The sequence below is a fragment of the Ambystoma mexicanum genome, chromosome 2p (assembly GCF_040938575.1).
Source record: "Ambystoma mexicanum isolate Mex_15411 chromosome 2p, UKY_AmexF1_1, whole genome shotgun sequence".
NCBI lineage: Eukaryota > Metazoa > Chordata > Amphibia > Caudata > Ambystomatidae > Ambystoma > Ambystoma mexicanum.
In genome coordinates this window covers 1,307,423,212-1,307,439,080 of record NC_090923.1, presented here as the reverse complement: position 1 = coordinate 1,307,439,080, position 15,869 = coordinate 1,307,423,212, and the positions used below count along the sequence as shown (strand labels likewise).

General features: G+C 45.0%; 1 protein-coding gene across 3 annotated transcripts in view; it reads left to right on the top strand.

Annotated features, from left to right (window-relative positions):
• Positions 1-15,869, top strand: part of TECPR1 (tectonin beta-propeller repeat containing 1) — a 1,334,260-nt gene that overhangs the window by 568,553 nt on the left and 749,838 nt on the right. For all 3 annotated transcript variants that reach the window (XM_069645650.1, XM_069645652.1, XM_069645651.1), the window contains exon 8: positions 4,340-4,441. In XM_069645650.1, the coding sequence (XP_069501751.1) occupies positions 4,340-4,441 (102 nt within the window). The remainder of the gene's footprint in view (positions 1-4,339; positions 4,442-15,869) is intronic.

The window sequence follows — 15,869 nt, the reverse complement described above, 5'->3', positions numbered from 1 at the left end:
CCAAAGGCAATGGTTCAGAGTCTTTGTATAGGATAGCACAGTTCTGGTAGATAACGGTTAAGTCTTTGCCACAGAGTTTAGAAGAATTTGGATAGGCGAAAAGTTTGCCGAATGTTTAGGGAAGGACAAGCCTTCAAAGTTGAGGAAAGTTTCACACACTTTCTCGATGGCCGAAAATAGTTCCGGACTGCGTTTGCACATTCCTTATTAATGAAGAAAGCTGTAGCTGAGGCAATTGTTCCTGGCAGTTTGAGCAGATCTCGGTGTTCCTGAGCTTCAGTCGTAGGGACAAGAAGGAGGACGCAGGGAGGTTCCTGCACTGCTCAGGGATGAGGCCAAAAGCTGTAGCAAGACGTCGGTTTAAGGTGTGAGTGCCCTAAAATACACTAGCTTTTTTTCCTTCCCTCTAGCTATCCGGTTTTCAACAGCACTCTATAAATTCAACTAGATGGGGACAGTGTGCAGGTGGCTTACGAGGGAACAAGTTAACCTTGAAGGGCTTCTCTGTCGATTGGAGTTTCAGGTAATTTGGACTTGCAGCAGAGCTTCACCAGTCGTCCAGGAGTTGCAGCAGTCCTCTTCCTTCAGCTCGTCTTTGGTTCTTTCGTTCCAGTGGTCGACTCTGCTTTCCAAGTCCCAGAGTCCTGCTTTCAAACAGTTTTCCCCAATTCATTCTAGCCTCGCTGTCACTCATACAGCAGGGTGGCTGCCCTGGCCAAACAGTCAGCCAGCCAATCATGGCAGAGTGCATTCAGGTCTCCTAGGAGACTAAGCACAGGGAGTTTCGGGCACCTCCCTCGCATCCTGTCCACCCCAGACACTAAGGCACCAGAGGAGGGCTTCAGCACTGAAGCACGCCAAAGGCCAATGAACAAAGGGACCAAACCTGGTTTGGCACGCAGAGACAAACACAAGAAAGACTTTTCCTCAAACAAATGGCGAAAAAAGATGACCGGAGTCTGTTTTTACAGACAGGTCTGGGGCGCCATATTGAAAAACATGGCTGACCCGATTTTTAACTACCGTTGTTAGCGGTCAGGAAAATGGTAGTTGATCTAAACCACTGCCATCAGCCATTTAAAGTAGGAAAAAGTAACATTTTACTGTTAGATGAGTGTTTTGACTCAGGGGAATCTAAGCAACCCCTCCAGGACTCTATAGCAAGATACTGTGTTCTGGGTCAGTAAATTTAAAAAGACTAGTAAAGCCAATTTAACTTTACATGCTCTGGGAGACGGTAGTCAGTCCCAGACAAGGTATTTAAACCTTGCACAGTCTAAAAGACACCCCTGTGCCACTGCACTGAAGGTGCTGTGTGACACACAGAAAAAGATGATGCCACAGGAGTTGTTTTAATACTCCATAACCAAAGAACACAAAAGTAAAACGCACACAAAATACATGGAAGAGTGGGAAAAAAAGGCTCACACTCTTCCTAGGTAAAACAATAAAATCCTAGAAATCCAGCAAAGTTACTGAGGTCTCAAAAGGTAAGGGAAATTAGCACATTTTGAGAATTCTCCTTAACGGCACGTGACTACTCCGTTAGACAGCAACAACCTTTAATAACCGGATTTTAAAAACCGAACACAAAAAAGACTGGATTTTTTTTTTGTCTTTTTTGTGTCCGATTTAAAATGCAGCAATATGACATCCTCCCCCCCAAGGTGATCTCTTTCCCACCCTCTCCCGCCAGTTGTTAGGTAAAACGGGTGGGTTACCCCCAAACCCTCCTTTCCCCACCCACCATCCCCTTCCCAGCACTACACACACCAAGTCCACACACATCCGTTCACTCAAACACTGATGCAGACAAACACTCACGCAGACACACACACAGACACTCACCTTTCAGCCCCTACGTGCACTATTGTGCGGCAGGGGCTGACAGTTTGATTTAGAATGACTGCTCTGTGCGGTCACAGAACGGTCATTCTAAATCAATCTTTTTAGTTTTTGGTCTATATTTTCACTTATACCTCTTTAGATCATTCAACAATAGACTTCAGCGACATTAGTTTCTCACACGAGTGTTAGGTCTTTCACTATAGGTGCAAGTGCTACATTTCCATTGTTAATAATAATGTGAATACAACTAACAACTTTGAATACAACTAACAACTTCTACTCGCATAAAGCCATATATACGCGAGTGAACAAGGAGCTGGATACTGTTACCGGCAAGGCATGCGCAAAGTGTTAGAACATCGTACTTCACTCACCGGCTTCTTAGACACTTGCTTTTCAGATTGCACTGCTTTCCCGATTTCCACTTCAACTTCTACTGCTTTTGGCTTGCTACGGACCCCCACCCTTCTCTTGAACAGTGTCTCTGGTCTGGCGACTTGTATTGGGAGTTCCTTCTGCTCCTCGGCCTGCCTATTGCTTCTTGCCTTAGTCTCCTGCACGTCCGTAGCTCGGCGACCACTGCATTCGGGCTCACATGGGGAAAACCTTTTCTCGTGTACGTCTTCCGCTGCACAGCCTTTGCACTTCAGACTTTGGGAGAACAGTAGTCTCTCAGAACTTGCAGCTAAAATCTGCTGTTTCCACGTTCTGGCGTCCCTCTTGTTCTCCCAATTTTGCATGGTTTGTCAGCCTTGTGAGTGCTCATTGCTTCTACTGCTACAGCCTGCACTCCAGCTCATGTTCCAGCTTCTTCTACTCCGTCCTTCCTGAGGGGGTCTTTTATGCCTCCTGTGTTCAGTAATAGGCTTCAGGTGTGGGCTATTAGCCTTGATTGCCTGACTACAGCAGTGGCTACTAGGCCTAATTGCCTATCTGCTACTTCTGCATGCCTTTCAGCCCTCTTCCTCAACTCAGTACCTCTAGGATTCTGGAACTTGCAAAGTTAGATTTTTACACTTCTGCAGTTTGGCAAATAGCCATCAAAAGTGTGGGATTATGGGGAAAGTTAAATAGGTGGTTGTCACAGTCTTTTTGGTCTTTTCCCTCCTCCATGTGATCCTCCCGCAGTACACCACCCCCAGGATCGGGATAAGGAAGCGTCTACCTTTCCCAGGCCACATGCAGAGCATCCCAGATCAGTTTTCTGTGAGGAACCGTCACTGATTCATCACACTAGGAAGCTGTTATATCCTCCAGTATTACAGCACATTGCTTTTATTGTCTGCGTCTCAGCAACCAGGTCGCTTGTTTGTGTTTGTCTACAGGGTTGATGGTAACACCGGGCAGATATCCTAGTCCTTGTTTGTTTGTTAATTCCCTTTGTGTTTAACGATATATAAAATGTACAGGTTCCTAGTTTCATGTAATGACCTCCTTCCTCCTGCTGTCCGAATTTCATTGGATTTATATTCTGCACTAGTCGTAAAGAAGTGTGTTTTTAAACCTAACAACCTCTAGAAGATGACCATCAATAATATATATACAGCATATCATTGGACTGTTACATTATTGTATAAATGTCATTTTTTTAAAGAAGTCATGTTTTTTATACAAATGACTGTTACCTCACTTTAATAACGCTTATTATTTTTTTATCTATCAGTGTGCACTTGTTGACTCTTTAAAATTCTGTCAGAGCTAGGTTCGAGGAATGCTGCAACACAATCGGCTTCATCACGAGTTTGGCAGTATAATTCCTGTAGAATTACCTGCAAACTCATTTACCATTGCCGCCACTTGGTCCTGCAAATTCATGGCAGAATTATGAGTGGTGGTAACACAGTGTTAGTCCCCATAGAACTCCAAAGGGATTTTAGCGGATTTACAAGTAAATCCATCACAGTAAATCTGGTGATTTTTGGTCTTGACGTGGAGGGTTTACTTTCAGCATGCCAGCTGGAGGTAAATCATCCACATCAAAGCCACAACTATAATGACTTTGCGATAAAAGTGGCAGCAATACCAAAACGTCCCAAACAAGTAGTGGTAAAGAAATTGCTGGCACTTTCATACCACACTGCCAAACCTGTTATAAGGCGGATTGTCTGGTGGAAGAGTGTGAGGATTAGGATCAAACTGATGTTGATCACACCTGGTGAAGAATTGTGCTATCCTCTAGTAGGTATGTTTTGAGGGATAGGCCATTGTATTGTGTTTATTCTTTTGGAGGGGAAACTATATGTTGTCTTGTCTATTTTCTGCATACTGTAGAATTCACCGTCATGGGTTGTTGTGAATCATTTGTTTAAAATCTTATTGTCAAACACTCAATTTCATCTGTGCTTGGTTCATGCTCTATGAATTAGTACACTAGAATACACATACAATTATAACCTTATTACCCTGAAAAGTATATTTTATTCCTGTTCTGATCATCTCCATCATTTGATCAAGGAGGATATTGATTACTGTCTCTTTCCTTTGGTATTAGGTGTGGTTCAGAAGAGGCGTGAACTCACATAATCCATGTGGCACAAGCTGGATGGAGATGGTTGGAGAAATGAGCATGATAAACGTAGGTCTGAATGACCAGGTAAGTCAATTCGGTTAAGTTCTTGCATGTTAACCTTCGCAAAAATACATCTCAAGTTAACAGCACCACCTCACTGATAATGCCCAACAAGGCTGAAACAGGTGCCTGGAGTTGCTGTTGGTACTCTTGTTCAGGAGAGAATTTCCATAGCATTTCTTTGCTGGACTGCCCATTTGGGCTGGACAGAGACTGATATGCAAATGGTTATTTCCCTTCTTTGAAAGGTGCAGTGAGCTAAAGTGTGGCTGTGACTCTTGAGTGGGTACCTTCCCAAAGAACAGGTAATTTAGCCGTGTTTGTTCTCGTAGAGGGGCTCCTATGCCTATTTTTTGATTGTTTAAGGGATTTCGATTTAGTCACCCTAAGTTTCCCAAGGTCAATCAGACGTGGACCCCTTGTTCACTGTGCTCAGAGAGGCACAGCTCCATCTCACTGATGATGCCCAACAAGGCTGAAACACCTGTCTGGGGTTGCTGTTGGTACTCTTGTTCAGAAGAGAATTGCCATAGCGTTTCGGTGCTGGACTGCCCATATGGGTGGGACAAAGACTGATATGCAAATGGTTATTTCCCTTCTTTGAAAGGTACAGTGAGCTAAAGTGTGGCTGCGGACACTCGAGTGAGTACCTTCCCAAAGAACAGATCATTTAGCCGTGTTCGTTCTTGCACAGGGGCGCCTATGACCTTTGTTTTATAGCTAAAAAAGTGTATTGAAATAAGGTAAGTGCTAACATATTGCCTTAACTTGAAAAGTGAACTATATTTATTCCATGAAGCATTGACCACCCATACCAGGACAGAAGGCATAGCGTACATTTTTTAACTTGTAGCTGTTCAAAGCGAGGCTGGTCAATTTGCTAACATTACGATGTTGCAAAAATGCAAAAAGTGTAAAATAAAACAAAGCTATCTAACAGCTTTGTTTGTTGAGTCAACCCCTCCAGAAAATCTATCTGCATGTCTAGGGGTTACAAGCTAATCCTCTGCTTTCCTGGGTCAGCCTAACTTCACACCTCCTGCAATGGTTCCCTTTCTTGTCCCTTGTAGCCTTATGAAGAGAATTTTTATAATTTCATCTAATGGTCCTCCACCCACCAAACCAAAACTAAAACATGGATTACTTTGATATGGCTTACAATTTGTGTCCTGGTCACAGCAGTTTTTCAACCAAAACACTCAAAAAGCCCCTCGATCAATGTTGCGGAGGTGGCGCGTCACTGTATACCAGAAGCTTTTGGAACACCCTTCCTTGTAAAGACATACAATTAGTGAAACCAGTATGTATTGTGTAACAATTTAGATGTTTCAAATACAAACACTTTAAAAAGAGACAGCTGAGGGGTAACCAAGCACCCGCGATATTGTGGCGCCACTCACAGAACAATCCTGGGGCCGGTATTGACGGTGAGCTTTTGATCACGCATACAGTGAATGTGAGGAGCACGGTTTCCTTGTCAGAAAAGTGAACGTCAAGTGGGCACTCCCTAGACCTAACTAAGCCAAATTCACTACCTATTGTGCAAGGTAGTGATTGAAGTTTGGGCAGGGGTTCTGTTCAGCTTTGTTAGGGAGAATTCTCAAAATGTGCTAATTTCCCTTACCTTTTGAGACCCCCAGCGACTTTGCTGGATTTCTGGGATTTGATTTTTCTACCTGGGAAGGGTGTGAGCCTTTTTTCCCCACTCTTCCATGTATTTTGATGTGTGTTTTACTTTTGTGTTCTTTGGTTATGGAGTTTTAAAACAACTCCATAGGCATCATCTTTTTCTGTGTGTCACACAGCGCCTTCAGTGTAGTGACACCGGGATGTCTTTCAGACTTCCCAAGGTTTAAATACCTTCTCTGGGACTGACTACTGTCTTCCAGAGCATGTAAAGTTAAATTGGCTTTACTAGTCTTTTTAAATTTACTGACCCAGCACATACTATCTTCCTATAGAGTGGTGGAGGGGTTGCCTAGCTCCCCGAGTCAAAACACTCATGTAACAGTCAAATGTTGCCTTTTCCTACTTTAACTGGCTGGTGGCAGTGGTTTAGATCAACCACTGTGCTTTTTCCCGACCGCTAAAAACGGTAGTTAAAAATCGTGTCAGCCGTGTTTTTCAATATGGCGCCCAAGACCTATCTCATCTTTTTTCGCCATTTCTTTTAGGAAAAGTCCTTCTTGTGTTTGTCTCTGCGCGCCAAACCAGATTTGATCACTTTGTTCATTGGCCTTTGGCGGGCTTCAGTGCTGAAGCCCTCTTCTGGCACCTGAGTGTCTGGGGTGGACAGGATGTGAGGGAGGTGCCCGAAACTCCCTGTGCTTAGTCTCCTAGGAGACCTGAATGCACTCTGGCGTGATTGGCCGGCTGACTGTCCGGCAAGGACAGCCACCCTGCTGTGTGAGTGACAGCCAGGCTGGAATGAATGGGGGAAAACTGTTTAAAAGCAGGTCTCTGGGACTTGGAAAGCAGAGTCAACCACTGGAATGAAAGAACCGAAGACGAGCTGAAGGAAGAGGACTGCTGCAACTCCTGGACGACCAGTGAAGCCCTGCTGTAGGTCCAAATTGCCTGAAACTCCAATCAACAGAGAAGCCCTTCAAAGTTAACTTCTTCCCTTGAGTTTGGTGGGAACAACCAACTCGCAAGACACCTGGACACCGTCCCCATCTGGTCGAATTTTCATCAGTGCTGTTGAAAACCGGATAGCCATGGGGAAAGAAACCAGCTCGTGGACTTTAAGGCACTCACACCTTAAACCGACGTCTTGCTAAGCTTTTGGCCTCATCCCTGGGCAGTGCAGGAACCTCCCAGCGTCGTCCTTCTTGTCCCCACGACTGAAGCTCAGGAACAGCGAGATCTGCTCGAACTGCCAGGAACAACTGCCTCAGCTACAGCCTTTCTTCACTAACAAGGTACTGTGCAATCGTGGTCCGGAAATCTTTTCAGCCACCGAGAAAGTGCATGAAACTTTCCCGACTTCGAAGGCTTGTCCTTCTCTAAACATTCTTCAAAGTTTTCGCCTATCCACATTCTTCTGAAAACCGTGGCAAAGACTTTACCGTTACTACCAGAAATGTGCTACCCAATACAAAGACTCTGAACCATTTGACTTTGGCCCATGCCTATGAGATTAATTGCTGGTTGTAGTTTACTGAAATCCTTTGCCCTGCGTATGAATGCATTTGTGGTGTTGATTCTTATAACCTTGTCTTTTTACCCCTTTTAGAAGTATATGAAGTGCCATTTCGCTCGCACTTCAGGAGAGCTAAACTTGTTCATTTACTTACCGGTTGTGTATTTGTGGTTTAGCAGTGTGGGATATTGAGCTACTCTTGCTAATGTAATGTTTTCAAACTGACTGAGTAAATAAATGTACATTCTTTTACTAAGAAACCTTGAGTAAGTGTTTGTTTAGATCACTGTATTAGTTGGTCATTTATGTAACTTGTTCTACTGCTCACTTAAACTCTTGAGATAAGTCTGTCTGCTCAGCCATCGCTACCACTTTACTGTGTAGTACAGGCTTGTACCAAAGGTGAAATTGTGCTTACACTTGTAGTCTTAATTGCATGTAGTGTTTCCAAAGGGTACTGCATGTGATACTGCCTAACAAGCTTTAGTTCTGATGCAGCATCGTTAGCCCAAAGGAGTTCATCCACATGATGATTTTTTGAGTGCCGCATGGCTGCAGGAAGGAAACAACCAGATATTGTTTAAATTGATCATGTTTGAATACAGGAACACACAATAATAAGAAAAGTTAACAAAAGTGGAACTAAAACAACAAAATTAGGAACACTCATTAGTAGTGAGAGTCAGCTTTCCCCTGAAGAATTTCCCCAAACTTTTTTTTAAAAATGGTATGCTTGTAAAGAAACATGTAGGATAGGGTATGTATGGAGTGAAGTGCGAATGTGGTGAACGAGTATTCCGGGCATTCTTCCCAGTGTGTGCTTAGACCCGGCAGCTAGTTTAGTCAGTCAGTTAAATAACTTTATTCGGCCATCAGGCCATCAAAGTACATCCTAACATAACAAAACAGTTAATTTAATATAACAGTACATTGTATCAAAGAAAACAATGTAGCGTGTGTATGACCCCAGATCATGTCACCCTTGTTATACATTCTATGGCAGCTCGCTATAGCTTACCTGGTCAAAAGAACACAACCCCTTACTGTACGAAGCCAGTGCAAGAATTTCTTTAGGAGAGCATCCCTTTATTCTCTTTGGTTGGGGGGTAATTTGGGTACCCCATGGAGAAATGCCTTGCCCCTCCTTGGCCCCACGTGGTTTTTGTAGCTGGTCATTTATTCCCTAATGCAAAGTCTGCATGCTCTATATGCGACGTCATTAAGGCAGCGGATTCCCGCTGTATTTATATCCCGGTTTTCCCATGTTGCATGCCTGGTATTAACATTAGGAGCCTTATTGACTTCCTTGAGTATGTGCTGCTGGGCAGGTTGCTCATCTTGGTGCAGTGTCACAAGAGTCAGCGCCTTGGGCTCGCAATGGGTAGTGACCTGGGGTTGATTAATGGTGTTACATTTGTGGGGATCACCATTATCTTCAGCAATCGAGGGGCCATTTGTATCTAGCTCCTCGGGAGCGCCCCATTGCATCCAAGGGGCCCGTATGGAACTCCCTGTGAGTCCCCCTCCTCCTCTCCCTCAGGCATCTATCAGGACCAGAAACAGCGTTTTAATGTTTGCAAGTTCTGAGAGCACTTGCTTGCAGTTACATCCTTGGGCGGTGCGTACCTCCCTGGCAGATAAATCAACATTGGACAGAGTACATTGGCTGGTTTGCTTGGGGCCCCTTAATGGGGTTAGGCAGAGGAAAGAGTTATTCCCTGAGCACATGTTCAGCATATTCCCACTCCAGGCGCTGCTAGTGCGAGAGGGCCTGTCTTCAGGCATGTCATCCGCCTCCAATTCCGTTTGAGCCGTACATTCCAGAGGACTAATATTCTCTACAGGTTTAGGCAGGGTATGGACTTCTTGGGTCGGACCAGGCACAGACGAAATCTCATGAACCAAGCAAATGCTCCTTAGAATGTTCTTGGTTGGCATAATCCCTCTGTATCCAGGACGGGTGACAACTTGGAAGGAAGGCTGATGTGGCATCTCCCGCCACTGGTTCTGGTCGTGGCTCTGACACCTGGCTAATCAGCTCTGGTCTGGGATAAGGGGCGGCCACATTAGGGGGGATTGGGAGGTGGGGGAAGAGTTGTGCGGCAAGAGATTTTCTGCCAAAGTTGTCAGCAGAGAGCCAATTCCACTGCCCATGTCTTTGCTTGCATCTTTGTCAGGGCAGGTATGGGGTCCTAGGGTGATCAGCGGGCCCTCATTCATTAACAGGTCAGGTTGAATTTTAGTGGTGGGATTTTCTGCAGGACACGCGCGAGTCAGACCCCTCGAACTGCTAGTGGCCTCTCCACTTTGGTGGACTCCTATTGCTGGTCCCCCCTCAGATGTCCTGATTAGACCCGATGAGCTGGTGAAAATCTATTGTCAAAAAATAGGCCTCTCCCGTGAGCATAACGGGGCTACCGTCTTTTCCTGCAAAGACAGTATCAGTGTTGCACCATGTCGAGAGAGGTAAGTTCCCAGTTTTCGCTTCACAGTCAGGATCTTGTGTTTAGGCTCTGGACAGTCTTGCATAATTAACAGAATGTTGAGCTGGATGTGGAGAAAATGAGTTGGGGGGATCCAAGTGTCTCTGCAGTAGATTTTCAATATGGCCCACACACTGTAGTTGTATGAAACAGCCACCACAATCACCTCAATATGGCCCGCTACCTCAGCCCAGCCCTTCTTGTCTCTCACCTCGTGATGTGTTGTGCTTCCAGTGGGGCTCCTCAGTTGCGATACCAGTGCTTGGGGCTGAGAGATTTTATGCCTCCACCTTGATAAGTCACCGCTCATCCTCGTGTCATGGAACACCCCTGCGGGAGCACAACACCCGTACCCTTGGTCCCCCGCGGGCTTTGCCACTGACACACTGCGCTACAAGTTTTGAGCAATTGGCGGTGGGGTGTGGCCTGGCAATCCGACAATGTAGGCCCTCCTGGGCCAAAACAGAATCAGGACTGGAGCGCAACATCCCGCGCTCTTGGTCCCCTGTGGGCTAATGCAAAGGCCAAGCTACCAAGTGAAATAGGTGTGCAGAATTGCAAAGTGCATACAATTAATATCATTAAGTATATATTGCAACTCTTACAGAAACTCTTACAGCATTACAATAAGTTACCTTTGGTTTAACGTTGATTAAAAAAAAAAAAAAAAAACTTATTAAACTAACAAAAAAACTATTATTAAACTAACAACATGCTTCGGCTAATAATACAGGACATCCAGGCAACCAATTAAAAAAGCCAAGTTACAATAACAGTACAGCTCTTCCACTGTACCAACACAGTACTAAACACACAAAGTGCTGGGTTGTAAAATGCTAAATCAAGCAGTCAGTCAGTTGCAGAGTGTATGGCTGTGCGGGTAATTTACTGGTCAACTAGCAGTTTAGAAATGCAGGTGTGTCCAGACTTAAACTGAAATTAGAAAGAGGGGTTGCAGCGTACGCCCGACTGGTTTAGGAGCAGCGACGTCATTTCACCAAAATGCCAGGGGATGCAGAAGTGACATCACACAACCCTTGACCACTGATGACATCACAGGTAGTAGTGTCATCCGACCCCACCCTGAAGTGACATCACGGGAAGCAATGGAACACAACCTTTCACCCCTTGACAAAGCAGGAAGTGGCATCACAAAGCATTGTTTCTGAGTACACTACGAAAAATATGGTTACTATCACTGTAATGTGATATACGTTGCATACAACAATGGATCACCATATGTATCATTAATATCAGTGCGTAGACTCATATTATCAAATTACTGTGAATGCAAGCAGATGTCCAATGCCAAACGATAATAATGTGTTATTATATAGCACTTACGCTTAAGCGCTTCATATATTTCATTTATTTCATTTATTTATCTAATTGTTAATTTATAACACGCTTAATAAGAGCGTTGTGGTTTCTAAGCGCGCGATCTTGATTCAAACCTGTGCTGCCCTGCGTTGTCTTGGTTCCAAGACAAACGTGTTTCCCCAGGGTATCCTTCCTCACCTATATATAGAACAAATATACTTACAATATCCCCCAACCTGCGTTGGTACTCATTTATCAACCTTAGCAGGATGAAAGACTGAGATGACCTTGTCGGGAGTTGAACCTGCAACCTGCAGATCACACATACATTGCAGCAGCAAGCGCTCAACCCACCTAGCTATATTATGGGCTGCGGCTAGCAGAAACCAGCTACTCCAGAAACAAAGAGCCACATGCTGCTGGCCACAGCCAAGGAGACACAATCACAAAAAAATGTAAAAAAAGATTTTTGTTTCATTTTTGTTTTGTTTTTAGGGGTAGCAGGGGAGGCCACAGGAGTAGCAAGGGAGACGTCAGAGGTCGCAATTGTGACACCTGGCAACCCCTAAATCTAGTCCCTGCTTGGGAGGCCGCTAGAGTCCATCGTTGAAGTCTCCTTTGTTATTCTTCTACTTCACAAATGTTCACAGTTGTTGTGGCTGATAATATATGCAGTAACCGTTAGTAACTGTGAAGGGCCAGTAATCAGTCAAATTCAGTGAAAACGATTAAAAAAAAGTGTGGGGAACATTGGCGGATGCTGAGATTATACTGTTCAATTCGTGCAGCTTTAATCCTTCCAGGAAATGCTCATTTTAAACCGTCAGCCAGGCCTCCAGGTACCATGTCATTTCTCCCTGCTCGCTGCGCTGCACTAAGGCAGAACACCCACCAATGCACGCAGCTCATTCAGAGGGAAGGTATCAGCCCAGGATCCTGCACGCCCGGCTTCGAATATGCACAAGCCCTAATTCATTTATTCAGCAAAGGGGATGTCAGAGAAAAGGGAGGATTCACAAGCACCCGCAGACACCCCGCGCCATTGTCTTCTGCGGGCCTTGCCCTCGCGACCATTAGTTTAATCATGGTAATGATTGTAAGGGGCTGACTCTTTTTCAGTTGATTGTATTTGAAAATTAAAAATGATTACACAATACATACTGGTTTCGCAAATTGTATGTCTTTGTAAATAAGGGCATTTTAAAAGCTTCTGGTATACAGTGATGCGCCACCTGCACAACATTGACCCAGGGGCGTTTTGAGTATTTTGGTTGTAGTTTTCAGGGTATGCGCCCTGGTTGGTCATTTTACCCTTGAGTCTCCCATCTTTGTGTTAAAGAAACACACCCGTTTTTCTGCATATTCATTAGCTATGTGAATACATTCCATTTAGATTCACTGGGGGTCGTTAGCCCCCCACCCCTCCCCCGGCGGTAGCCGTGCTGTAAAAAAGGACCCGGCTGCCGCCGGACTCAATGGGAAGTGCGAGGACGGATGCACCGGCACTGTGTGCAACAGTACTGGTACACCCGTCAAACTCTGCGGGCGGGTGCCGTCCCGCCTGCGGAGTGTGTCCACGACCGGCACACTCATGAGGCCCCCTGTTTGCAAATTTATTTTGTATGGATATCCGGAAAACATTATGTGAATTTTTATCTTGACGACCAGGTTTGTAGACCACTGGCATTCTTCATTAGAGTTGCTGTTTCAGCAATATTCTTTTAATTTAACCTTACTTTAAGCAATTTTTAAATTTGGAGTTATATATTTTGCACAAATTCCAAAAAAGGCCAAAGGTAGAAACCTATATTTGCGGTTTCTTTCTTTGCAGACAAGTTGTGATTCAAGCCAGTTGGTCGATTTTCTGCGTGAGGAGCATGTGCCACCAGATATGTGGGGCTTAGCCACCAGGTACGCTGGTGTGCTACCCGTGACTGCTTTGTAGATGATCCATGCAGTCTTGAACAGTATCCTTGCTTGGAGAGGAAGCCAATGAAGCTTGCGTAGGACGGGAGTGATTCGGTCACCCGTAAAAGAAGTGCTGCAGCGTGGTGGACTGCTTTTAGGGGAGCCAAGTGAGAGCCCTGTCAGGAGGCTATTTTCCCCATTGATGTGTGAGACCAGGGCCAGTACTACAGTCAGGATGTCCTGCAGTGGGATGAAGGGTTTGATTTAGCAAAGTATGGAGACTTGACAGATTGATCGGTCCTTGATTAACACCTCAGGGTGTCATGGAAAAACCCCTGATGGAAATGGCTAACGCATTGCACGCGATGCAAGCCGGTGTGGGCAGTTACAGAAAGGACAATATAGCCTTAGCAACTCAAGTTACGCCCTCACAACAAACAGTTAATACCCTACAGTCTCTGAACAATGGACTTCTAGCGCCATAGGGTCCAAAATGTCACAACAGAAAACACTAAGACCTGCATCCTTTCAGTATAGTTTTGGGTCCCATGCTACAGGGATAAAACAGAAGAAGTCGAATCACTACCCCCAGAGGAGGAGTTGGGGGTCATGTACCTACACCTCCCTTGCCCGCTACATACACTGGACACCCAGAAGGGTTTAAAAAATTCATGACGCAATGTACGTTGCATTTTATGAATAAACCCAAAGTCTATGGATCTGGCAAAGCCAAAGTCGCATTCATATTGATGAACTTAGTACGGACCTGCTCTTAAATGGGCTACTCCATGGATCTACAATCTAGATCCCATGTTAGATGATTATGATACCTTCCTTGCCACACTACGAAAAATGTTTGAGCAAAATATCTGTCAAAGAGCCATACGTCACAAATTTATGGATATAAAACAAGGCTCTCAAGATCTTGGTCCTCATTACACGGATGGCGGTAAGGGATTACCGGTACCGGTAAGGGTACCGGTACTGGTAATCCCTTACCGCCTTACTACGAAGTCCCTTCGCGGGTCCCTACCTTAATGGCTGTTTTTACCAGCCGTTAAGGACGGGACCCGCAAGGGGACCTTGGAGGTAATTACTGTACCGCAATTTGCGGTACCGTAATTACCGCCTTCCACATTCCCATTGAGCCGTATGGGGGCAAAAATGGGAATGGGAAGTGCCATGGTGAATGGGGAATTACCGCCCCGCACACCTTGGAATGGGGCGGTAATTCCGCCATTCACCATGGCAGACTCGGTAAAATACCAGCAGCAACCATGGCGCTAATAGTGCCATGGTTACCGCCTTCCGTGTGATGAGGCCCCTTGTCTCTTATATCGCTCACTTTAAATCCTTGTTACAGAAGTAGTTTGGAGGAGGTCCAAACCACCTTATTCTATTGTGCGTTAAAGGAAGAGATTAAAGATGCCATCAACCAAGTCCGAGATGTCGAATTCATGGGACTAGCCATCCAGATAGAACAGAGACAAAGGCAAAGGAAGAACGAGCGTAGAAAGTTCGAGATACACAAATTACCTATACATTGCCCCGTAACACCACCAGGAGAAAGGGATATAGTGGAACCGGTGCAAAGGACCTGTTAGTCTGGAGGAAAGGGAACGACGTAGGAAGTTCAATCTATGTTATTATTGTGGAGCCGTAGGCCATTTAGTAAAAAACTGTCCAAGGAAACCGGAAAACAAATTGGGCTCACACTCAACATAAGGGGAAAGGTGAGCCCAGACAACTTCCCCGCTAAAGAACAACCCCCTCACGCCTATCACTAACCATGTTTATATTGAGGTTACCCTTCATATGGCACACAGTCTTCTCTTAAAACCAAATCTTTTATAGACTATGGGGCAACAGGCAACTTTGTAGACACCACCTATGCTCGCTTACATCTATGCTCGCTTACATGGTTTTACTCTCTACAATAAAACAGTAGTGGAAAACATACACTGCATAAACAGGTCTGCTTCAACATCAGGACCCATTACACAACAAACCAGGGTTTATAGAATGACCTGCAGCGAATACCACCATGAACTCATCACCTTCAACATCATTGATGCCCCCATACTTTCAGATCGTTTTGGGAATGCCCTGGCTTCTCAAACACAATCCCTACATAAACTGGGGTAGTGGGATCATTGAAATCTAGTCTTCCTATTGTGCAGAATTTTGCCACCTTGAATCAGTGATAGACTTCCTCGGGAAATCCAAACTAACCCCTGAACCGCCAAACCACAAATGATGGCAGCAACCCTTACAGTTCCTACAGAGTACAAGGATTTCTTAGACAGCTTGACCCAAAAGAAGCCGATGTTTGACCTCCTCATAGAATCTACGATTGCCGCATTGAGCTGGTACCAGATGCTGTCATCCCTTATGGGAATACCTGCGCCCTCACCCCTAAAGAACATCAATACCTAGACTCATACATCACCGAAAATCTGGCAAAAGGTTTCATACGACCATCCACATCCCCTGCTGGAGCACCCATCTTTTCTATTCCTAAAAAAAGATTGCAAAGAGCTCAGACCATGCATATACGCAACTGAGGATCGCTTTCACCAGTGCACTGGTGCTTAAACTC